Source organism: Rattus rattus, chromosome 17 (assembly GCF_011064425.1).
Source record: "Rattus rattus isolate New Zealand chromosome 17, Rrattus_CSIRO_v1, whole genome shotgun sequence".
NCBI classification, from domain to species: domain Eukaryota; kingdom Metazoa; phylum Chordata; class Mammalia; order Rodentia; family Muridae; genus Rattus; species Rattus rattus.
The window spans coordinates 37,936,270-37,962,170 of record NC_046170.1 but is presented as its reverse complement, the minus strand read 5'-3'; the positions used below and the strand labels follow the sequence as shown (position 1 = coordinate 37,962,170).

The 25,901-nt window shown below is 48.3% G+C and overlaps 1 protein-coding gene across 1 annotated transcript in view; it reads right to left on the bottom strand.

Annotated features, from left to right (window-relative positions):
• Cdh13 (cadherin 13) overlaps window positions 1-24,868 on the bottom strand; it is a 1,043,248-nt gene extending 1,018,380 nt beyond the window's left edge. Inside the window, exon 1 of the mRNA XM_032888181.1 lies at window positions 24,562-24,868. Coding sequence (XP_032744072.1) covers window positions 24,562-24,606 — 45 coding nt within the window. The 5' untranslated portion in view covers window positions 24,607-24,868. The remainder of the gene's footprint in view (window positions 1-24,561) is intronic.
• Window positions 24,869-25,901: the final 1,033 nt, after the last annotated feature.

Below are 25,901 nucleotides of genomic sequence, written 5' to 3'. Positions count from 1 at the left end.
AGTGATCCTTTCCTCGAGAGACTGGGGAAGGCTGAGCAGGTATCATGGGGACTGCTGGAAACAGACCTGCAGCCAGGCGAACTCCCAACTCAGGCCACAGAAACTCAAGCCAGACCCATCATCCCAAGGCTTAAGCCACAGAGAGCTGGGCCTGTTGGCTCTTCAGATGCCACAGGTGGACCTCTGGGAGCAAGAATTGGTCCCTTCTATCTCTCTGCCCCTGTCTGCTGTAGGTATTTCTGAGCTATCTGATGTAATTTGGTCTATAGGTAGTCAGCCCTTAGGCCAGAGCACATCCTTCTAACCAGATCCTGGGTCGGAAGAAACCTGTTTTTCCTTCATCGCTCTCCAGACTCCATGGTTCATTAAGTCCCTTTGGCTGTTTAGCATCTAACATGTCCTCCATGGTCTGTGTCCTTCCCTCTTCTCCTTCTGGGAGTCTTGTGAAAGACACCTTAGGAGCCTCATCTTGGACCCCCACAAGGGCACAGTCAGCTAATTAAGATTTGGTGTTGCTCTGCTGCTTAGCCGGGAGCACATCAGGATGTGGCTGAGTTTGTGGACCACTTACCCAGCATGAGCGAGCCCCTGGGTTCTATCCCCAGCAATGTGCCAAAACCAGGGTCGTGGCTGTGATCTCAGTTTCCAGGAGGTCTCACCGGAAGCTCCCTGAACCTCTGGCTTTTGCAATCTTTCTGTCCCCTCCTCTAAAATCATCCCTGACCCTTAGGTTCAGGAAGTGGTTTTGCAGATGTAACCTTGGGACTGAGCTCCCTAACTTTGCACTTTGATTGGTTGTGGTTTTCTGTAGTGGTTGCCATCCATTGCAAAGAGAAGTTCCCTTGATGAGGCACGAGGGCTACAGTTATCTACGGAGATAGGAACAAGAATTTGGAATGTAGTTAGGGATTATGCTAGATTAGTAAATTGGACACTATATTCTCCACCATGATCCACTAGCCTTGAGTTAGTTGGCAAGGTTTCCAGTACCAGGCATGGTGCTTTCTCCTTGAGAGGGTCTCAAGCCTCTGTTGGTTACTGCCAAGGTGTGTGTGTTACCGTTGCACCCCTCCGGGTTGATGCACCATGCTGGCTGTTGTTTTAGTTCCTAGTTCTCATGACCGGGTTGCCTCCCCAATTTTGGAAGATTTCATGATGCCTTCTGATCCTCAGGAGGGAGCTACTCTGGTCACTTCAAGCTCAGAGACCTCTGGGCTCTGTGCCTGACGTGCCTGGTCTTTAGCCATGGGAACTTATCTTCAGTCCCTGGGGCAGGGTAGGGGCAACCAAGAGCAAGATCCATAGCCTGCAATGTTTTCGGAGTCTCTTGGACAACCTTGCATTGTGGTGACTTCTTGATCCCCAATTTCCGTGGCAGCCTTGCATGAACTGAGACATTCGTGTAAAGAACACACATGCTCAGTGTTCACTCCATTTTTTTAAACATTTTTTTTCTCAGCTTTATTTAGTGGGCTTCTCTCATTTGAAACCCACAGTCGTGGAATGAATCTTGGATTCCAACTGAAACTCATGGAAGGCCAGGTGTCCTTCAGAGACTGTCAGTTCTGGGGGCTTGGGGGAGATAAAGAGCTTAAAAAGTCATCTCTTTTTATTAGAACAAAAAAGCATAATTCTAGATAAGAGCAAGCAAGTGACATGGGCTTGCCAATCAACCTGAGGAGCTTTCTTGATTGGTTTGTTTTCCAAAAATCTGTGATTGTTCCACTGAGTAGAATCAAAAGGTCAAGCTCATCCAGCACAAGCTAAGTATGGATTATGATGACATCATAGGGAGATCTTCAGTGGTGGCAAGCACCCAGTCAGCTTCAAGCCACATGAATGGCTTTCTGAAGCTATCAATCAGGAAGAAGTAGAAAGAACACTGGGTCTCAGGTAGACAAGCTCTGCCCATCTTGTCATCAGTAGAAAGCTCACATATCACCCTGGCCTAAGTGAGAAAACACCCTCTGAAAGTGGCCCGAAGGCTTGCTATTTTCCCGTGACTCTATGGCCTGGGTGTCACCCCATGACACTCTGTAGAGACAAGTCAATGATGTTTTTCTGAAGCACTAGAATCTTCCGAGAAATGGAGCGCTGACTTCCCGCCCTGGTGTCTTCACTGCAGAACCAGAGGTCTCCTTGGAAAACACAGTGACTTCAGCATGTCTCCAGTGGACCTGGTGACCTGGTGACCATGACAGGCTGAGGAAGGCAGCTAAAATAGATCACCCCAGAAAGTTGCTGCTTACAAATCAAAAAGTAAAACTTGTGGCCTTCAAGAAGACAACAGGGGCTGGAGAGGTGGCTCAGTGGTTAAGAGCACAGACTGCTCTTCCAGAGGTCCTGAGTTCAATTCCCAGCAACCACATAGTGGCTCACAACCATCTGTAGTGGGATCCAATACACTCTTCTGGTGTGTCTGAAGACAGCAACAGTGTACTCACATACATAAAATAAATAAATAAATCTTTTAAAAAAAGGACAACAGGCTCCAATAGCATTCTTCTGAGTAGACAAAGCTGGTCCTTCCTAAACTCTCAAGTCAAATCCCACCTTCTCTTCTATGACTCCCTGGACTAAGCCAGCACCCAGCAGAAGCCCTGCTTCTAGCAGTCTGTTCAGTGGTCAATACCAATAGCCTATCCCAAACCCTAAGGCCACGACTGACTCTACTGGGGCATTACTTAATCTTGCTTCTCTAGAAGGCTTAATGGGGACAGTTAAGCCCAGCAGCTTCCCTGGCTTTCCTTGTGTAGCCCTGTTCTAGTACATTGCCTTTTCTGAGTCTTGTTCTCCTAACAGACTTAAGAAAATGTACAGTGAACTCCTTTTCCTGGAGCCAGCCAGAAACCAATGAATGACGAGACATACCCTGTCAATGTACTCTCTCAATTGGATGACAGCTCTGTGGAGTCAGGAGACCTAGACTCAAATCTTGTTTCTGCTAGCTGTACACTGTAAAAGAAAGGTCCCTGGGGTTCAGTTTTCTTAACCAAAAAATGCCTATCCCAGCCTCCTGGGGTCTGAGTGAGATATGGTGCAGATACAGAACCTGAGCATGCCCAGAAGCCTGTGCTGTACAACGAAGCCAGTTACAATCAGGGCTTGAGCTTAGAGGCTAGACCCACATACTGTATGTGAGCACATAGCTGGGTATGGAACATATATTTGGTATATGAGCATTTATTGAGTACCGTGTATATGTTTATTAGGATATGGTGATGGTTTGCATATGCTTGGCCCAGGGAGTGAGACTATTAGAAGGTGTGGCCTTGTTGGAGGAAATGTGTCACTGTGGGGGTGGGCTTGGAGACCCTCCTCCTAGCTGCCTGAGGATGCTCAGTCTGTTCCGGGCTTCCTTTGGGTGAAAATGTAGAACTCAGCTCCCCCTGCACCACGCCTGCCTGGATGCTGCCATGTTCCCACCTTGATGATAATGGACTGAACCTCTGAACCTGTAAGCCAGCCCCAATTAAATGCTGTCCTTTATAAAACTCATGTTGGTCATGGTGTCTGTTCACAGCAGTAAGACCCTAATAAGACAGATACTTCTAAATTGATTGTTACCACACCAAAGAGGGTGCTGATTTTAGTCTGATCATCAAAGAAAATTAAAGTCCTATCCTTGAGGCAACAGCTCAATCTGCCATTGTCTCTCCCATGTGACAGAAAGTCCCCAACACGCCAAGCCTACTCTCTACCAGCGGGTGTCTAGTGAGTGTATCTTCTAGTTTTAAAACCATGCACACATACCTGTCCATAAGATAAGACCCAATACCACTGAAAAGCCAACAGAATGTCTCTCGACTTCTTCTGTCTTTTTTACTCTTTCTCCTAAATTTACAACTTTAATTGCTCATGAACTTGTCCCTCTGGGCAGGCCTCCAGCTTGAGCTCCTCTTGCACAGGCTGTAGCTTTACTTTGAGGGTATCTGGGCCACTCAACACACTAGGGACTGTAGTGTCGTGTACATCAGCATGGAGCGGGTATCTTCTCTAGCGCCTCAGAGGAGAGGCATCCTTGACAGGGCAAAGGGGAAGAAAGCAACAGGAGTATAGAGCTGACTTTCTGGAGTCAATATTGGAAAGACGAGAGGGACTCAGAGAGGGGTGCTGAGTCGAACCTCTTCATCCCGACAACAGAACGTCTTGAGGGGGAGCAAGAGAATCCAGCACCAAACTAGCCCAGCAGGGATTGTACTAAAAAAGGCCAAGCGGTCAGGTTAATAAGGCTTTTAGGATTCCTCATGCCAAGCCTGCTGTGCTCCGTCCTCTCCGAGCATCAATTATAAGGGTGTAAAACTTTGTGGACCGGAGAAAGGGCACCAAGTTCAAGGCACTCACCAGGATCTGACGGATCTTCACCCGCCCTCGCTGAACCTCCCAAGTTCTTACTGCTTGCTTCCAGATGCTCTCTGCCCCCTGGAGCATACTCACAACTCCGCATTAGCGAACAGGATCCATTTATTAATGCATCCCTTCACACAGCAAAAAGGAAAGTTCAACCTAGCATGTCTCCTTACTGCAAACTTCAGAAGGCTAGTTCCCAAGAATCAAAGCTACCGGACCAAATCTCGTCGTCTCCCCCACAAAGATGGTTACTTTCTGTGGCCGCTAGTGCAGATTGGAACTGCAGACGGGCTTTCTCTTGGGATGCGCTGGGTAATCAAGCTTCAGTTTCTTGATTCATAGCTCGGGGTTCCCAGGAAATGACATGAATGAGTGGCTAGGACAGTGATTCTTAACCCGTGGGTTGTGACCCCTTTGGGGTCGTAATGACTTTTCTCAGGGGTCGCAGATCAGATATCCTGCATAACAGATATCTATATTATGAATCATAACAGTAGCAAAATTACAGTTATGGAGTAGCAATGAAAATAATTCACTACAACATGGGGAAGTGCATTAAATGGTCACAGCATTAGGAAGCTTGGGAACCACTGGGCTAGGAGCTCCGCACACTTTCCACCTGGAGGGTACCAGGCAGGCACTGGCTAAGATTTTCCACAGATTCCAGTTAATCCTCCAGGAACAGGGGATTAAACGGCCCTCGTATGTGACAGATACAAAGCAGAGAGTTAGGGGATTCTCTGAAGAACAATGGAGTTGAATCAAATCCTGGCTACTTGGTAGCGCCACTCTGGTCTTTAATGGTTCCATTTCTCCTTTCTGTTTCTTCCTGCCCTCCTCTCTTCTACACAGAACTCTCCCTTCCTACCACGGCCTCCATTCCTTAGCCTGTCACCTGTTACTAAGGTCCTGTGTGCCCCAGACTGACCAATCACTGCGTGGATTCCTCCAAAATGCCCTGGCTTCTCTGCCCTGTGCCACATGCGCCCGATTCCCGTCATCTGACTGGACTTCTCACAGAGGACCAGTGGACACTCTTCCTGCCAAGCCTGGGTTTTCTTCCTTCACCTCCTTCTTGCTTTCTTCCCTTCTTTTTTTCACTACCTAAGAGTTTCTCCATTCCTGGTGTTTCCGGGCTCTTCTATTTGGACTTTGTAACAATCCGTATTGGTTTTTACCTATGTAGTTAGCGGAACCAACTTTCCACCATCCATCTACCCATACACCTATTCATCTATCCATGATATACATATGTATATCTTTCTTCTGTTCATCTGTCACATATAATATCCATCTTTCCTTCCATCCATTTATCCATCATGCATAATACATACATACATACATATATACATAAGTATCCACCTACCCCAGCTACCAACCACTCATCCAATCAACCATTGGCTTCCTTCATCCATGGTTTCATCTAACCATTAGACCACCCAGCCATCTAGAAATCCAAGCCAGTCACCAGCAACCCATCTGTCCATCATATCCATACATCTTTCCATTCTCTAGCTCATTTCATAAGGTTCTAAGTTCAGGCTTGCTCTGACCTTAGGCAGGAGACTTTATTTCTCTAACCTTCCATCACTTCACTTTCACAACACAAGAAAAATGGAAAGAATAGCATATAAAATGGTTGCCAGGATTACGTGCCAGAAGGGACATAAAGAAATATGATTTAAAGCGATACCTACTGGATATTTACTGGATACCTACTGGAGAATAATCTTCATCTCCTTAATTGATCTTCAAACACTGGGCTCGTTCCTTTCATTTCTCTTTCCTCCTCTTCTCATTAAGCACTGAGGCTCTGAAATCAAACTTGGCCTTTCCTGTGACCTTTATTAACTTGTAACTTACAATCTTGCCTCGATTCTCTTCTGATCCAGTACAGTTCCCACCCTGCCCCCAGATTCATTTCTCGGAAGGATCTTCTCTATTACAGTATCCTCTTCTCCCAAATCACCAGGGGGTCAGAATTGATAAAACACTGTTTTAGAGATGATTGAGAGATCACCTTCATTCACCTTTTCATTTATCTTTTCATTAGAAATTCAATACAAACTCGTCAGTAGAGACTTGTAAACTAAGGAAGGGGTGGAAGGAGATCGCTCAGAATCTCATTAGGAGAGCAGACCTGCGGATGGGAGATTGATATACTTCCTCTCACACCTCATCCCCCTTTCCATAGGACGAGGCTTGTGGTGAGAGGATCCGGCCGTACAAACTATCTCGCACCTGATGTTCATATCTCACTTATATGGTATTTCTCTTGTTATCATCTTCATAGTTATCTTCTTTAATGGCTGTGTAATATTCCATTGAGCTGCTCAAGCAATTTCCATTTGCTAGAAATTTAGCATATTTGTAAGACATTTAGAGCACCAGGCACACGGTAACCACTCAATAAAGGTTGGCTATTACTACTATTTCCAATTTGAGCTATCGCATAAAATATATAGAAATATTTTTTTTCACAGCTTCTTCCACACTTATCTGTTTCCTTAATACTTAAATGAAGATTACTGGCCCAGAGGGCATTGCTGGCTTTTATGCCTTTTGATTTCCAACTCCAGCAGACACAGCTAGATCCCTCCCACATCCACCCACACTTCTTCTGGCCTTTTCATAGGTGGCTTGTTTCAACCACCAAGTACAGGGATGTGTGCCTCTGTTGTGAGACCTTCCCATGATCAATTGTCTGTTTATCCATGATGGTACTGACAACAGACCGAAGAAATTCTTCCACTCAATGTTTTGGCTTGGTGAATTCATGATTTTACGGGGGTTATTTATAGAGCATGGGTGAGGGGTTACTTATAAGAGTGTGAATGATTCGAAGGCAGTTCCGTCACTCAACCGTCCACTCTAGCATGAGTGAAGACTCATGAAAGCTGTACCTTGGAGGCCCCTGCTTTCCTTGAAGGCTCCTGTAGAAGGCTCTTCTCCATAGCAACTGCTTGCTTATTGTATAACTTTGGACAGGGCCTCTGTGGGTCTTGTAAATTCCCTGGGCTCCTGGGCCTTCTAAGTTTCCCCCAAGTTCCTGAGTATTATAGGTCTCCCTCTGTATTCCAAAACCTCATGTGTTTCATGTTAGAGGAAATAACTAACAATCTCATGGCCTGAGGCTTCCTCCGAGCCTAGTGCCCATCTCCATCAGCCCCTGAGTCTCAAAACTGATGATGTCTGGGGCAGCTTTCGAACAATGCCAATCTGGATTTGAGACATCAAGGCTAGAGTCCACATATCCTTAAGGTGAGATGCCTAGTGAGGATGCTCCACTCCAGCTCCCAAAGATTGCCAGGAGATGTAAGCCCCAGGCATCACAGTGGTAACCAGCTAAATAGCAGAACCATTGGGTCTCTGATTCCTTTGTTTTTTCTTTCCTCCCTGCCCCTTGGGTGCCTTCCCACATGATTCCATTGAACTCAAGCCCTCCACAACTTGCTTTGGGGAAAATTCAAACTACAACTGATAGGCCATACAAGTTGCAAAACCATCTTGTCTGTTCCATATTAGAAACAATCAACTTCAATTATTATTATTATTATTATTATTATTATTATTATTATTATTGATCTCCCTGTTTCTCAGACCAGTATACGGTATCCGGTAGAATACCCCAGCAGTGATGCCAGGTGTGCACCAATGCCCTTGCTTCATAGGCTTCCTAACAGGGGTACAACCAGTATAAGTCACTTACAGATGGCCATCCAGGTCCACAGTGGCAGGGCTGGAGTTCAAACCATAATTCTGCCTTCTCCCCAAGGTTCAACAGGGTCTACTGTGTAGCCCTGGCTGTCCTGGAGACTGGGTGCCTCAAACACCCAGAGGTCTGCCTGCCAAGTGCTAGGATTAATGGACCCTGGCTAGGTCCTGAACTCTTAATGGTTATGGTGTCCTGCCAGGCACTTCTGCAGTCATCAAGTCTTGGGGTTAAAATAACAGCAATACTATTAATAGCGACCACCCCATTGTATGGGTCTAATTTCACCACCCTGCATTTCCAGTGACCAACCCTCAGAACTGTCTCCATTGCCTCCTGAACATGCTCTGAGTGTTTCTACTTTGAATCTGGACTTCAGTTTTTCTCAAGCACATAGCTTCTTTTGTCTTGGTTCTATTTCTCCCACTATGGACTCGATCTCTTACTATTTTTACCTCCTTCCAACCACACCTGTGACTGACACACAGAATTCCTCTCTGCTGCTTCTAGACGGAAAGTTTTAAGAGACACCCCCATAGTGACACCAGAGGCACCCAGAGTGGATCAGGTGTCATTTGGATCAGGAGACAGGTAAGAAAGGCCACCTTTCCATCTTCTTCTTAGACTTCCAGGAATTTCTTCCTCTTTGTCCTACTGCCTAGGCCTCAGCTGTCTTCCCTGTCTTCATCTTCAAGTGTTTAAAACATCAGAAAGACCATCCAAAGCTTGAAAATAAAAGCCACTGAATGTGGCCATGAAAGGCTGTGTAGTGGACTCAGTTCTGACTTCTCTCATTCACTGTGATTAAATGTTGGGCTTTGTGAAATCACAGGTCAATGGGCCAACAACTCTGTCTATTAGAGATGCAAATATCTACTATCCCGTAGTGCAGGGGCCCTGAAGATAGCATCCTATTTCACACTGACCACTTTTGCCCCAACTTGGCAACCTTATCCTAGCATTCTTCTGTCTGATTCCTCATAATCAATCACCCGTGCTCCCTAAACACACTTTGGAGTCATCAAAGCATCTTACTAGTTTCCTCACAGGTGAACGAGTTACAGAGAACGCACGTGTCCTCTGAAAATGTAAATATGAATGGCAGTTTGCTGTAAGGTGTCTTTCCCACTGACCCTTTAGATGCTGGCCCCTACTGATAACAGGGTGGGGAAAGATGATAGGTACCTGCTTTTGCTAGACAAGGAGGAAGCCTTGCTTTTGGGCTGGTGTGGACTGGCTGACTGTAATTTGGGCTGCAATGAACAATGTCATGGTTGTGGGGGCTGTTCCTCATTATTGCAGGCTCCTGAACAACATCTTCAGCTTCTGCTTGCCAACAACTGTCAGCAGCACCCAACTCCTCCACCACGGAAGTCTCCAGACATGACTGCGAAATTGTCCCCTGTGACCTCCTTCATATGTCTTCAGTCATGATAGATGTCAAGAGCGTCTCCGGGCATTGACGATGACACCCAAAGGATTCTTCTGGGTGGTCTCACAAAACCCAAAGACATTCTAAAGACTTCCTCCAGCTTTCAAACTACCACAGACACAGAGCTCTGGCCCCCAACCCCAGTGGCTCAGTTCAGAGCAGAGACTATTTCTGAGGTTCTCAGTTGGTTCGGAACTACGAACAGATTTCTAGAGGCCCATAGCTAAGATGCTGACAGCTTGCTTGCCACTGTGTGTGTGTGCTGTGACTGACTCTCGTCAGAGAGTTCCTTACACCCAGGGCTTGGGAAGAGGGTGCAGCCCTTGAGAGCCCCTCTTTAAAAGCTTGAATGTGCACTTAAGTCTCAGAAGTGTTCACTTTTTAAAGCATTGATCTCTACCTGGTTTACTTCTCTGGGCAAGCAACTACAGAGTTTCCCAAAACAGATGATGTAACCATATTCTCTACTACACTTACTAGCCCTCTTGTGGACCCAGTGTCTGTTCAAAGCATACTACATAGTGTACAAGTAAACTGACCAGTGAGAACAGAATCAAACCTTCACATGGCTTTACTTACTCTCAGGAACACTTAAAAACTAGAGAAAGAGAGAGTCGAAGAGATGGATCAGCACTAAAGATGGCTCCCCTTCCAGAGGACCTGGGTTTGATTCTCAGTACCCACATGACAGGTAGCAACCACCTGTAACTCTAGTTCCAGGATATCTGATGCCCTCTTGTGGTCTCCATTGGGACCAGGTAAGCATGTGGTACACAGACATATAAGCAGGCAAAACACCTGTACACATAAAATAAAAATAAAATACATTTTTTATAAGAAGTAGGGAAAGAGGTTGGAGTGGTGACTTAGTGAGGAAGACACGCATAGACACCAAACTAGGCAAAGGTAACAGGCTCCATCACAAGCTGTCCCAAGCTCTGAAGCTGTATGTCCCCAGTCCTTAGTGCCCAGCCCAACCACACCCATTCTTTGAAGCTGCAGACCCAGGAAGGCACAGATAGTCCCCAAGATTTGCCTTTACAAAGCCATACACACAAATGCTGACCTGAGCCTGGCCAAGAGACCAGCCCTTGGTTGCCCTTTCTGGCTGTACTATGCATGGCTTTCAACTCAGTCACTATGTGCTTAAACACTAAAGAAAAAACGCTAAGAGCTAACCCATCTGTGAGGGCGAAGAGAGTCATCTCTAAAGCATGGAGTCCTGGAACATGCAGGACTCTGAGGGTTTGGAGATGGTATCCGTAAGTGGGAAAGTGAGAGGTTCTGGCTGTTATCACAAGACCTACACTAGGCTTGGATCCCCTCCCCATCACTGTCCAGTCTGTCAGAGTCTTTGACTGGCACAAGACCACAGCTCATGCTGATTTGAGGAAATTGTAAATCCCTGCAGAACATGGTATCGCCTTGAGCACGATTCCAGTTTTGGTATGCCAACCAAGTCCATTCCTCTCTTCTTCCTGACCTCCTTAGAATTGGTACAGGACATATTCAGATACTAAATTCTCGGCACAAATAAGATTTATTACCCAAGAGGGCAATCAGTGAGTAGTGTGGTGTGTGTGTGTGTGTGTGTGTGTGTGTGTGTGTGTGTGTGTGTGTGTGTGTGTGTGTGGAGGGGTGCTATAAAGGCAGTGGCAGCACAAGAAAAAAAATAGCAAGAGAGGGTGTTTCTGCAGGAGTGAGTTTCTGTGCTAGGGTGCGTTGGTAAATCTTGATTACACAGGTTAGCCAAATCATGAACTTTAACTGTTGAGCCTTAGTATTTGGTCTCAGGAACGAGTCAGTAGCCAAATAAGAGAATTTACCTTGGGGCTAGCTTTAGGAATGTAATCTAATGGTTCTCAGCAAGGAGGAGAAGGTTAAAGGGCAAAACCTGTTAGTACTGTGTTTGCCACGCTTGGGCGAGCTAGAGCCCTCCATGTCGCCCGCTCTTCAAAAGCTACTTGGGGTGAGGACCCTCTTCCTCCTTGTAAGTTTCCTGTCAGCCCCTTAGACAGTGAGCCTGAGTGCGCTAACAACCGGGTAGATGAAGAGGGTCCTTAGTGCACTTTACAAGTCAGCAAAAGAGAAGTGGAGAGCCCGGGCTTTGTTCCTAATGGGCTCCAGTTGCCTGCCACTCTAGGCCGTACAGGGGACTTTAATCAGATGAATCCAGCCTGAGAAAAATCCCTGCTGCAAGCAAGAGTGAGATAGATGTAGGCCCAAACTACCTGGTTCTCTATCTTGGTGCTGCCACCTTGCCCGCACCAAGTTTCTCACACCATCTCTCTCTTTAATGGAGGGGACAGGAAACTACGGTAGTTCATTTCCAAGGTCAACTGGATTTAGAATCACCCCGGAAACACACTACTGGGTCTGCCTGCGACAGTGTTTCCGGAAAGGTTCAAAGGAAGAGGGAAGGCCCACCCTGAATGTGGGTGATCACCATGTTGTGGGCTGGCTGCACTGGGCTCCAGGATTGAACAAAAAGACGAAAGCACTCTGAATCCCCGCATTCATCTCTCTCTCTGCTTCCTGACTGTGGATGTCACGTGACCAGCAGCCCGGCACTTCTGCCGCCATGACACCTCACAGCCACAGGCTATGCCTGTGAACTGAAACAAGATAATCTCTTCCTTCCTCAAGTTGCTCTTGTCAGGTGTTTGGTGCCAGCAATGTGGGAGGGTGACGAATACAGTCATTGTGTGCATCATCCAAGTTCATGGAAATAAAACGCAATGGGACCATTCATGATGCGTGCCTGCAGCAAAGGTCCTGTGTGCGGGCACCAAGCACCCAGAGCCCTGCTCCTGGACTGCCGTGACCCAGAATTGCTTGATTTTCTGTCTAATCACACTTCATTGAGACACAATTAATACATGAATTGTGTCAAAATATACCTTGCTGAGGGCTTAGGGAATATGTTCATAGCACTGGTGGGCATGGGTCACACTACTATCCCATTTCAAAACATTCCTAGCCTCCCAAAGAAACCTTACGTCCCCATAGTCCCTCCCTCTGGCCCCTCCCAAGCCATAGGCAAACACTAACCTGTTTTCTGTTGCTCTGGGTTTGTTTGCCTGCCGGAAACAGTTCCTTCCATTGCATAGACTCATAGAACATGTGGCCTTTTGTGTTTGAGACTGAGTTTGAATCTCCACCCCAAAGCTGTGACCTTTATCAGGCCTCCAGAATCTTCCCCATATGGGCAATGGAATCAGAGTGGATTCTTCATTACAAAGACTTGGTAGGCTGATCCACTCAAAGCTCTGGAGATGGTCCCCCGTAGTCAACACCACATAGGGAGGGCTCCTCCCCCATAGTCAACACCACACAGACAGCCACCATTTCCGCTGCTGTTATTTCTGCCTTTGCAGCTTTCCTGCCCTGACTGAAAAGCTGACTGGGATAAGAAGCAACTATAAGGTGGAGCACGAGAGGAAACAGCTCCCTCCCTCCCCGATGCATACCCAAGGGTGGAAGGTATGACTAGGAGCCCAGCTAAAATCAGTGCAAGGAGTCTCATCATGCATACATTTAATGGTCACAAATTCAGTTCTTTCAATCAAGGGGCGGGGGGAGACAGAAGGAAAAAGAACAATGTCACTGCTGCAATTAAGTGTCGTGAAATTATATCTTGCCTGTATTCTTTGTATGCATTGTACATGGCTGCATGCATTTTACATTTTTTCCATATTGATTATAGCACAGGCTTGCATACACAAAACCACACACACTGCACTTTAATGGGCAACTTCAAAGACTTCAAGGTTAATGACAACTCTGTGTTTGCTTTAAACCCTGACTTTATAACCCAACCTCTGAGTAAAATTCAGCTCCATTGTATGTCAACAATACCAATTTAGAATTATTCCAGATGAATTAAATCAACAATAACAAAGTGGAATCTCTGTAGATGAATTCAACCAACCAACCCACCATCCGGAGCCGAATGTGAGGGTGCAATTGACTCCCATTGTTCAATGCCCATCCACTGAGCACCATTTCGGTTCCCTACAAACTCACAGCATCCATCTGAAAGGAAACCACATAATCACGGGGCTCAGAGGGTGGCAGAAGTGAGTTAAGAAAACGTGGGGATATAGTAATTTGTTACTCAGGAGACAACAGATAGAAAAGGCAGGAGCTGTAGCCTCTCTCTCTTTTTCTGTCTGTCTCTGTCTATCTCTGTCTCTCTCTGTCTCTGTCTTTGTCTCTCTCTGTCTCTCTGTTTCTGCCTGTCTTTGTTTCTCTGTCTCTCTCTGTCTCTGTTCCTCTGTCTCTCCCTCCTCCCATGTATATGTCTGTCTCTGTGGCTCTCTGTGTCTCTCTCTCTCTGTTTCTCCTCCAGTCTCTGCCTCTCTGCCTCTCTGTCTCCATGTCTCTCTGCCTCTCCATCTCCGTCTCTCTGTCTCCGTGTCTCTCTATCTCTGTCTCTTTCTCTTGCTTACTTTGTCCTACTTCATAGGACTCATTCATTGCTACCTGCTCAGTTGTGTCGCTGTGACTATTCACTGAAAGGCATCTGGTCTACCTTCCTCACTTCTGCATTCCTGGTGCCTGGAAGGGTGTCGCACAGTTAGCAGATGCTTAGCACTGGTGACATACTGAATGAGTGGGTGAGGGCCATTTCTTTCTTCTTTTTTTTTTTTTTGTTTCTTTTTTTTCCGGAGCTGGGGACCGAACCCAGGGCCTTGCGCTTCCTAGGCAAGTGCTCTACCACTGAGCTAAATCCCCAACCCTGTGAGGGCCATTTCTTTCAGATGCGTTACTTTCCTCCCAACTGCTGCCCTACAGACACTCCTCTCACCTCAGCTTGTGTACTTATTAATTACCTCAAAGGAGTGGGGAAATGTTCTATGTCAAAAACAAGGCTAAGGTAGTGACCCAGGGCATTCAAAGAGTGTGACCATCTAGCAGGAAAGGGAATATCTAGAGATATGTGTTCACCCAAATCAGAAGGCTCAGAAGAAGGCCCATCAAATGAGGAGATGGTTCCGTTGATAAAGGGCAACAGGAGGGCCAGGATTTGGATTCCTAGAACCCACTTAAAAGCCAAGTAGGTGTGGTGGCCTCCCATAATCCCTGCACTCAGGAGGCAGAGATGGGGTTCCCATCTCTGGGAACTTGCCAGCTAGATGAGTGAGAATTGGTGAACTCTGATTTCCCCTACCTCAAAGGGGAGAGGTCAAAGAAGACACCAGGGTCAGCTTCAGGCATTTGCATGAGCACACATGTTTCCAGATACAGACAAATAAGTATATTCACACACAGGTCCACTCACATGTAAGCATGCATACACACACTCACAACAAAAATAAATAGGTAAAATATTAAAAAGAATGTTCATTACCCTAGTCCTTTCTTCTGTCATTGGCTCTATTGGGAAGGTCTGACAATGGCGAATGGGATACCATATACTCATAGCGGGGCACAGACCAGCAGTCCACACACCAGCGTGCCTCTCCATTCCTCTGCTCAGGAACCTCAGGTGACATCTACCTATCTGCCTGTCTTTCCGATGGATGGTTCAGATTTTCCACATTTTTCCTGTGCAGACCCCATCAACCATGAGCTCGATTCCCACGACAGTATCGGATCAATGTCACAGTCAACACTGGCTTAGTGGCATTTCGTCTCTCTGTCTACACACATTCACTTCTGAGCCCTTGGGCCACCTTCCAGATTAGTCCTTTGCACACAAGCTGGTGTCTCTCCATTGCTATCTGGGAGAACTCGAACCAAGACATTGAGTTAACACCACTTTGAATAGTACATTTGAATAGCAAGAAAGCGTTAAGGGTATACAGTCCCCATAACCAATGAGAGCTAAATTCAAATCTGTCTTAATGCTGCACTGGAACATACCATGGACGTTCAGGGGGGCTTGTGGCATAGCAGTGGAGTCCGGCATAAAGGAGAAGCTTGGGAAGGGGCGGGGTTGGGGGGGGTGGAAGCCTGTTTCCATGCCAGCAATCATAACTGTCATCACTTGTAGGTATCTTCATAACTTATCAGGCCTCCCTGTAGCTCCAAATCCATGAGTGTATGTGTGTGTGCACCAGCAAACATGTGAGTCCCTATTTGTGTAGGTTCATGTACATATATGTGTATGCCTGCAGAAGCTATGTGCCTTTCCTTGGGATTCATTGTGGTTTTCATCTGGTTAAGAGTCTCATTAGCTAGTCCTGGCTGACTTGACCCTCACTATGTAGGCCAGGCTGGCCTTGAGCTTACAGAGCACTCCCTGCCTCTGCCTCCAGAATGCCAGGACCACAGCCATGTGCCCCCATGCCTGGGTCATCTAAGATTGTTTGTTTGTTTCTCATACCACCACGCCCATCTTTCCTGTCTGTTTCAACCACATGAGAAGCTGATCCATTTTACAGATGAGACCACTGAGGCTCCTTTGCTGAAGGTTGCACTGTGAATGAGGTGAAGGCTTGAAATAGCTTCCAAGTTCATAGCATGTGGGGGAGTCAGTGAACAATGACTTCTGAGACACCCATTGTGACATTTTTAGGGAACTTACAGGTTGGTAGGTGGAAACCACCCAGAGTGGGAGTATTTGCACTATAGAAACGGTCAAATAGTGCAAACCACATGGTTTAGATTTTTTCTTTTTTGCAAGTGGGAAAGAGAGAGAGAGATCCAGTTGTTAGGCATTTGGCAGAGCGCCACTGCCTGGCACCCAGCTGGATATTCTTATCCTGTGCTCAGAACATGGAAGCTACTGCCGACACACCTTATTCTGGAAGACAGGCTTGTTAGCATTCGTCAAATGACTCTGGAAGTGGGAGATCATTATTTGCTCCATGTTAGAAATATTTCTAGCACTGCTTATTGAATGTTCACAAAACCATTAAAAGGCTTGGCAAGGTTCCTCTCAAATATCCTTTGCATGAAAAGTCTCAGAAATTGGTTAATTGCAGAGGCTTTACCTGGGTCACTCCAATCAAGGACATACCCAGGCTCCTATGGTGCACACCCCCAAGGCAGGGATATACAGGGTTGGGGGACCCCCATAGAATGGCATCCAGATGCTCCTCTATGCATTGCACAATCTGGCTAGCACCCCAACAAAAACACACATGTATACACACATATACATGCACATACACACACACACATATCACACACACACACACACACACACACACCACACCACACACATACACACACATCACACACACACACACACACACACACACACACACACCTTTGAACCATGAGTTACCATTAGAAAAGCCAGAACAGGAACAGGGTCCCTTCCCCTTCAGCCCTTGTCTGACATATCTAAGCCAGGCACCCGCATACCCTGCAGGCCCTCCTCATAAGTGCCCTCAGCCACTTCTCTCAAGTATTCTCTCTCCTCTCCTTTAGATGCCTCCCCTCCATGACCTCAGGCCCATAATATCTTCTCACAGCTCTATCCGCCTCCAGACATTTGCTGCCCTGAAGCTGGATGAATGACCTTCTGAAAGTGGAAATCAGATCTTGTCACTCCTTGTGATCTCCATAGCTGCCCATCACTCGGAAACCAACACTAAGACTCTTGAAGTGACCAACAAAGGCCCAAGGGCTTGTTACCTCTTGGCCACACCCCTGTCCAGGCTGGGTTGGCTCCTTCTACACCGAGGCTTTACCCAGTCTGTGCCTTCCTCCGGGTATGCCTTTCCCATGCCCACCTTCTCCTAGGCTTCACAACACCTACTTCCTGCCGAAGCTTTGAGCTCCATCGTAAGGCTGTCAGAGAAGTCTCCTAGACCTTTTATCTGGATCTGATGCCTTTCTTTTTCTTTCTTTTTTTTTTTCCGGAGCTGGGGACCGAACCCAGGGCCTTGCGCTTGCTAGGCAAGCGCTCTACCACTGAGCCAAATCCCCAACCCTCCTGATGCCTTTCTTATTCCCATTATCCATCTGTTCTTTCATTCATGTTTGCTGGGTGCCTACACTGTGCCAGGCACTACTGAGAGCCACAGGAACACAGGCTTGGATGAATCAGGTGACAGCAGTATGTGCTGTCACGGGGTGGAGATTTCAGTTAGCGGCGAAAAGAGAAAAACTGAACGAGCGCAATATGTGTGGTGGGGCGACCTCACACGACTGTGTTGTCTTCCTCCTTCGTGGTGGTTGTCTTGCTCTTAAATTATTCATTAATTGATATTGATCGCCCCTGCCAAGCAGAGCCCCAAGAGAACAGAAACTGAATCGGTCATATCAGCAGCAGGACCCTCAAGACACCACTGTTACGTGAAACACAGTGGACCACCACAGAAAGCCTAGGTAGCTCTGGGCATACTGGTCCAAAGTGAATTCTCCTAAGAGCAACTTATTTCAGGCCTGAGGCCAGAGAGGGAGAGGTCCTGATGGTCGAAGCCCTCGCCACACCCCTTTGAAAAGTCTCCGTGCACCTACTTTGCCTGCAATTTTGACTTGAACGGAGGGCCAGCTGACTTCTTCTGCAAAGAGACAGATGGCATTGAGGGCCAGACAGTCTTAACTCTGTTGTTAAAGCACAAAGCAGCCGTAACAATTCTATAAACGAAAGAGGTGTGGCTTTGGTCCAAGAAGACTATTTATAAAAACATGTTTCAGGCAGGAGCCAGCCCACAGGCTATAACTTGTCACCTCTGAGTCAGATGTCCCCAAATGCCCACAGCTCATGGCAGAGGAGGGTGACCCTGCCCAGCTATGGATTCTACAGCGATTCTAAGGTGCATGCTTCAGGAGGAGTACGCAGCTACTGTCTCTGTCCTGGACCACACAACACAAATGGTGCTCTGTCACCTGAGAGGGAAGCAACAGCCTGGCGGACCAGAGGCAGGGATGAAGGGACGCTACATTCCTTTGCAGGACTCCATGCTGTGCAGGAGGATGAGCTCATTTCTGGCCCTCCCCGAACATGTGTCAAGGCTTCTGCCCTCCACCCAGCTCAGCTTGTGTTCATCTGGGAGACACAGGGTCCTTGTGCCTCTCCAGAAGATCGGTGCCACGGGGCATTGTCTTTGAAGTTAGATGTGACAGGCCACAACATGCCCGTTGCTAATGTTAATTTTCAAGAACTTGACTTTTGGCTGGCAGTGGGGAAGAAAAATCACTTTACTTCTGGTTGCATAGTTATTTTTAATCCTCCTTTTGGGGTTGGGGGTTGCAGCTATGGCAAAGAGTCCTCAGAGGCCTGCCCACTACAGTGGGAGGAGACACGTAGGTTACTGTAGTGTTTTTTGGAGCCAGAGAACATCTACAGCACTGACACTGTACTCAGGACCACAGTGGGTATCAAATGTTCAAGACAGATGCAGACCATCACCAGTAGTGTAGAGGTTTGAATGAGAAACGGCCTCCATCGATTGGCTCAGGGACACGTGGATCCCACTTGGTGGCACCGTCTGGGGAGCCAAAGTACCCTTGCTGGAGAAGTATATCACTGGGGGCGGGGGGGGGGACAAGCTTGGGGTTCATAGCCTTGCCTCACTTCCGTTGGGCATGTGATTTCTCAGCTTCCTGTTCCTGCCCCCTGGCTGCTGATACATGGGGATGTTGAGGATGTAATGGGTCACGGGTCACATATCACGTCTCTAACATACCAGGATTCACAGTGACTCAGCGTTGCAGGGTGCTGCTGGTCTACATGTCGCTACTGTGAGTGGAGCCTCGGTCTGGGTACTGTTAATCCCCAAGTGCACTGATGATAATGTTCTGGGGGAGGAGGGGTGACCTTGGTGCCCACACCCACGTCTGTGTATTTCATCACAGGGATCCCAAAAACCAACTGCTCCTCCCTTTCATCATCATCATGACTCTGTACCACTACTATTGTGTGAATGCGTGGTGTATGCGCACATGCACAAGTGTGTGTGCACTTCTTCCCGGTCTATGGGAGAGCATAAGGTGTCCTGCTCAATCGTACCCTGTCTTGTTCCCTTGAGACAAGTTTTCTCACTGAATTTGGAGGTAGGTTGGTGGCCAGCAAGCCCTGTGATCCTTCTGCCTCCGTCTGTCACGGTGCTGGGGTTTCAGGCACATTGGTTTGGGGGATTTTTAAACCCAAGTCCTGATGCTCGTACAAACACTCTTGCCCACAGGGTCAATACTCCAGCCCTGTGCAACTTCCATTTAAAGCAGCACATCACTAAGAAGGTATCCACACTGATTGGATGGAGCCTCCGTTTATGGCAGCAGAGTCATTCAGTGATAGTGGGCGGAATTCCTATAGTGGGTGCTGTGTTTGGGGGGAGGACCTTAGTGGGGGGCTTCTGGCCAAGTGTAGAGCATGTCCTGCCCGAAAAGGGCAGTATTGGCTCAGCTCCTGCCAACCAGCACAACGCAGAAAGAGAGCTTAGATGGCCAGGGCCACTGAGTTTTCAAGAAACGCAGGAAACCTGGACCATCTTTCAAAGGTACTGATGTCACGAGTTTGAAAAGGTTTGGCCACCAGTTGCCTCCATGGGTTCAAGCAGGCTGCCAATGTGCAATCCCCTGTCCAGAAGCCAGAGTGGGAGCGTTGACATAGATCCCATCAAGTAGATGCCAGGAGCTTCAGTCTGCTGATCGCCCAATCCACCTCCCACACTGAGCTCTGCCTAGGTGGGGACGAGCAGCCTCATTAGTCTTAACCCAGGAGTGAAGAATGACTCTCACCCTTAACCCCAGGACACGGCCAACGTCCCACATCGGCAGTGGCAGAGGAGACAGGCCCTAGAGAACGGTGTTGGCAGCATCCCCCAGGAGGCCAGATTCTCCAAGGCGTCTGGACACCTTGCTGACAGCTAAATGGAAGGAGGGCCCAAGCGTCTGGCTACTTGATTTGATTCTATCGGACTGATCATTGTGATTGGATGACAGACAAATATTTCCTTCTCCTTTTCAAGAGGTGCTTGGGGCACAAGCTGAGACTGAGGGGAGCCACTCTTCTCATTGATGTGTCTCTGGGAAAAGTTATCTTCCTTCCCAGACAGAATGGTTTCTGCCTCTGCTGCCTGAAGAACAAAGCCGGTCCAGCCAAACTCAAAATGCCAGGAAATGTCTAAACCTCCTCATAGTCCATACTGCGTTGTCTGCAAAGTCTTCTGAAAATTATTCCTATGCCTGCCCTCCAGGGAAGGCGGGGTGGAGAAGTGAAGACAGAGCAGTAAGACGAAGGGAAAAGAGGATGAAGAGAGGATAGGGAATGATAGAACCCCCCATCCAGGACAGTTGTGTAGCAGAAAATCCGCAATAGAGAGAGTTTCGCTCTGTAGGACCCACTTTGCTTCACAAGAGTTCTCCAGAATAAGAACTGCAGGCTCGGAATTCTGTAAGGCTGTGGATGGAGCCCCCTACTGGAGAAATTTTTCATCAGGTACAAAGCAAGATCGAAACACACAAAGATGGGCATGTGTGCGCGCGCACACACAACCACAGAACGATCTGGGGCTGTTAAGATAATGTGCCTGTCAGCCGGGTAGGAGTCGGAAGAGTAGCTTTGTCTTTTTCTTGACTTCCACAAAATAGAAGTTGTCTGGGCGCTTCGGGTAGCTGTGCTTTTTAGACAGAAAAGGAAGATGAGGTTTTGAAGACCTGAGCTCTCCCGTCATCTAAGAGAGTTAACTTCATCAGGTGACCAAGTGATTGATGGCCATAGCAAAGTCCTAGCATGCATGCATATGTGTGTGTGTGTGTGTGTGTGTGTGTGTGTGTGTGATTTTACTTTAACACACAGAGGATACTTCTAGAAGAGAGGAGGTAGACAAGATCTGCTAAGAAGACGTTTAAGGAGTCCAGTTACATGGTAGAATTACAGAAATCCGGGTCACTCATTCAGCCTTGGTGGTGTATTAGAACTATTTTGGGATTTGCTAAAACTATTTATAATAATGTTTAGATATGTGAACTTTTGCCGCTTTCAATCCTTGGTTCCCTAGGACGTCTGAAATAGCGCAGGCTGCCCATAAGCGCTCCGGAGCCACAGGCTGGAGGTGTCCTCTCAGACTCGAGTCCCTGCCCTCGTCGGAAAGGCTTTGCACATGAACCAGGCTCTTAAAATAGAACGGACAGAGTGGCAGCCACATGAGAACATGCCGGAGACTCACTAAGCCCTGAAAGGCTAGACTCTCACTCTCGGGGGAGAACTTTTCCACTTTAAACCAACGGACACATTCCCATGGAATACATCTGGGAAGTCATGGAGGGACAGTCTCAAGACCTGAGCCCCTCCCTAGAAATTAATTCTTGGGGGATTGCTCATGCATTGTGAGAAGCTGGGCTGGGTGGAAGCGCTGCCTCATGGGAGTGGGCAATCCCTACCACAGTGGAATTTCTAACTCACACTTCGGCACATTTGTGTCAGTGGCCACATTCCAGCTGCTACTTCCGGGACAGGTTTTCCCAGAACCCCCAGGGGGAGAAAAGAGGTCTTCCAGTCCTTATTGTTTAGAAGCCCCGCCCCCCATACCCCACCCCCAACCCATGCAAATGTGGAAGGTGGCGAGTCTGCCAATGAGCAGCCAGAGGCTGATAGCTTCCAAGCTGGGCCCAGCACCGGCTGTATGTATGACTGCTTGGAAAAACACACACAGGCTTGCCCTAGCTCCGCAGGGCAGTGAGTAATTTGCTTTTTCACATTGTTTTTGTCTTTCCTCTGTTTTCTTTCTGCCTCAGGAAAAGTTTGGGCTGGGTTTGTTGACTCAAAGGCTCTGACACCCCCCCCCCACACACACACGTTCATTTTTCTTAATGGCACAAAGACACCCCCACCCCCTTGCATTTAAGCCTCTTGTTGATGAAGTCAACTGCACCTTGCACTGGGTGGATACTATTTGCCCTCCAGGTGCTTCTGCCAGGAGAACATCAGTTACTGTCCTCATGCAGATGAGCGCTCTGATTATGCAGGACAATCAAAGTGAGAGATAAGCCCCTCAGGGCTGGCCACTTATTTCCAGCTCAGAAGCAACTGAGTGTGCTTTTAAAGCCACCTGTGCCAGCCGGCCCTGCAAGAGAAGACACACGGGTTGCTTTGCAGAGGTGCCCCGTAGAAAGCCCCTAGCCCCCGGGGAGGCTCTCCGGAGCTCCCCCCACAGTCTGCTTTGCTCACAGAAAAGCACCAGTTTGGATGTGCTCTGGAACCTAATACATACTAAGACAGGAGGGCTATAAAAAAAAGTCCGGAGTAAGGCAAGAGTCCATGCCCCAGATGCCAACCGCTCCCAGAGAGGCGGGACTTGTGAAATACACTGCCTAGGGCTGCCTGTTGCATGCGGCCTTGTCTACCCAGCAGTTCCGGGGCTGATGATAATAGAATCTGGGAGCTTAGATAGGATAAACAACTTGCCCAAGGTGGTTCTACTAGCAGTAGAGGGCAGGGAGGACCTGTCTAGAGCTTTCTATCCGGGTGTGCTCTGCCCCACCTAGGTAAATTGGGAGACACACAACCTTCTGCCTTAAGGATAGTTAGAGCCCCAGAGATGTGGGAAACTGCTTCAAAAGCAACCATAGCATCCATAGCAGGGCCCCTACAGAACCAGCTAGAAAACCTCTGGTAAAAGAAAAAAAAAAAAAAAAAAAAAGCAACAACTGTGTATACCCCAGGCCTGCGAGTCCACTGAAGGAGACGTCAGCAGTCAGGACAGGAGAGCCTACCCAGCAATAAGCATCGTACTCTTACTCAGGGTCCTGGCAGGGACACACACACACACACACGCACACGCACACGCACACGCACACACAGACATATGCACTCTTGGGTCGTTTCTACAGTTATTGCATTTCTGGGGTGCCAACCCTCCTCCAACAGCCATCTCCCTTCAGAAGGCTTCCTGCAGAACCCTGACTTCCTCTCCTCTTTCCCACTTCACGTTCAACCCCGTGCCTCTTTCACTGGCACTCAAGAATCCTGCCCAGAAACTCAACACCCATGCCTCAGGCATCCCCCCTCCTCCGTTTTCTCTGCGTGGCCCTACACTTCTCCAACCACCCACTTGTAGGCTGCCAGCTCTTGGTCCCAGAGGCTGCCTAAAAGGACAACGAAGGACTGAGCCAGTATGCCAGGATGCTCTCTGGAGCTTCAGTCCCCAGAGGAGGGCTGGGCGTGCCCCCTCAGCCTCCAGTGTCTCTGGCCTGTCCCCTAAGTATTGCTTTCCTACACCCAAACTTCCAGGGATTTCCGAGCTTCAGCCGGGCTGAGGAGAGCCCCAGCATGCCTCTCCTGCTCTGCCAATCCTGCCCTGGCACTGCAACGATCTGGAGGGTTATCCGCCAGGCAGCTGCAGCCTGGTGAAGAAGCTTGAACTTTTCCTTGTGCTCAGCGCCACCCGCCCGCCCAGAGAAGACAACAGAGGCTGCAGCCTGGGCTCGGGCAGGAGCTCCAGCTGTCTGGACAATGGGGGCCCAAGGGGCTGGGGGTACTGGGCCTGCGCTATGGAGAGGGGACCGTGCTCAGGCTCCTTTGAGCCGGGAGCTGGAGAGCCTGAAGACCTCAAAGCGGGAGCGGCGGGCGTCTTGCTTTGAAAGACAGCAGCAGCCGGGCTGCGGAGATCCGCTGGCGGGAGGTGCCTTGCAGCTAGCCAGCCGAGCTGGGCGAAGAGAGGACGAGCGCCCCGGGAAGTCAGTGATGCCAGCTCTGGCCTCTCCCAGCCCGGCAGCCGGCCGAACCGAATGGCTCTTCCCGGCTAAGGCACTGGGCTACGGGGCAAGCACAATCCCTAGTCGCCTCGAAAGGAGTATATATCCGATACATGAGCCTCTGGAGGAGGCGAACCAAAGTTACCCCACTTGATGTCAGCTAGGATGTCGCCTTTGCTTGCAAAAAGGCTCTGTCCTTCTCAGAATGAGCACACACACACACACACACACACACACACACACACACACACACACACACACACACACGAGACTAGCCGGCAAGAGGAGCCAGGCCCCTCTAGGATCGGAGCTGGGGGTGACCTCGCATCTGAGCTAGCCGGGTCTATCTGCGCGGCGGTTAGCAGAAGCCCCGCGACCCTCCGATCGCTCCCGGCCATCACCAAGCAGGGCGATCTGAATGCAGAAAGCTGGTGGGAGCGCGCTGACTGCCGCTCACATTCCCTACCTGGGACAGCAGGACGCACAGGGTGAGCGGAGTTCTCGGCTGCATCTTGCCCGACTAGAAGAAGCGCCTGGCGGCGTTTGCATTCACACACGCGGCTGCACTGAGCATATTTTCCGTGGGAGCCAGCCTTTGAGGAGAGGCTCTGCCTCGCCAGCCAGCCAACTTCCCAAATAGATCAGCGGCAGCATCGCGAAAGCATTGGGTAGCGGCTGATGACCAGGACCAATGGCTTTACAAGACGGATTCCTTCATAACGCTCCCTCGTTTTGCATGGCAGATAGGGGCGAGCACCTCGCAGGGAGAGAGCCCCCTCCGAGCAAGGAGGCGGCACGTTGGCTTGCCTTTTTTTTTTTTTTTTTTTTTACTCCTGGGGTCCAGCCTCACAAATCAGGCTGGGCGATGCCAGCTGATTCCACTTTCCCTAAGAACTGGAATTGCACCCGGGACCAACAGCCACTTCTAACACACTGCAAAAAAAGATTCTCTTTATTAAAATGTTAATAAGATCCACTTTATTCCCAATAAATCACATAAAATGACCCCAGCAGCCCCAGCCCTCTATGTCCTCAAAGCCTTGCTGGTAGATTTCTTTGGCTTTGATTTTTTTTCCTTCGCCCTCTCCTCCACCCCTTACCCCCCAAAGTGGCTCAGCCACGGTGGGGTGGTGTTTGGTGTTTTTCTGCCATCACCACAAATCACAGAGAGGACAGATCAATTCTAGCTTGCAGGAAAAATCCATCAAGGAGCAATAGATTTTATTAACTGCTCAGGTGAGGGTGGGACTGGCCGCCACTCCACAAGCGTGAACCTGGCACCAAAGCCAGGAGCATGACTTGAGCAAATTCTGTTGTTTTCCCCTCATGTGGATGTGACCTTTCAGAGTCCCTGAGCTATTCCCAAGGGCTCCAAACAGTACTAGTCATGGCTCAAGGAATCTTACAGTTGGGGAATGTTGGAGATTGGAGAAACGGGGACATTTAAAGCATTTCTTCACTCACAGAGATCTAAAGCTAAGGCAGTAAAGTCCTTATTTTCATGTAGGCTTCTTCCTGAGAGGACTTATGGGTTTTAGAATAAAAGGCAAATCCAACCAAGATAGGAAACTTGGGCCACAAGAAAAGTTTAGAAAACCAAAACGTTAACTCCCAACTACAACTGTTTTGCTATGATTTGGACACACGAGCTTCCTAGTGGCCAAAGCAATATGAAAAAAAAAAAAAAAAGAGTGACTCCATTTTTGTTGTAGAAAATGTGTCTAAGTTACATTCAATAATGGTTTACATATATCACACGGCAGGATATTGCCAGCACAGGGCCTAGAATAATGAAGCAGTGATTGA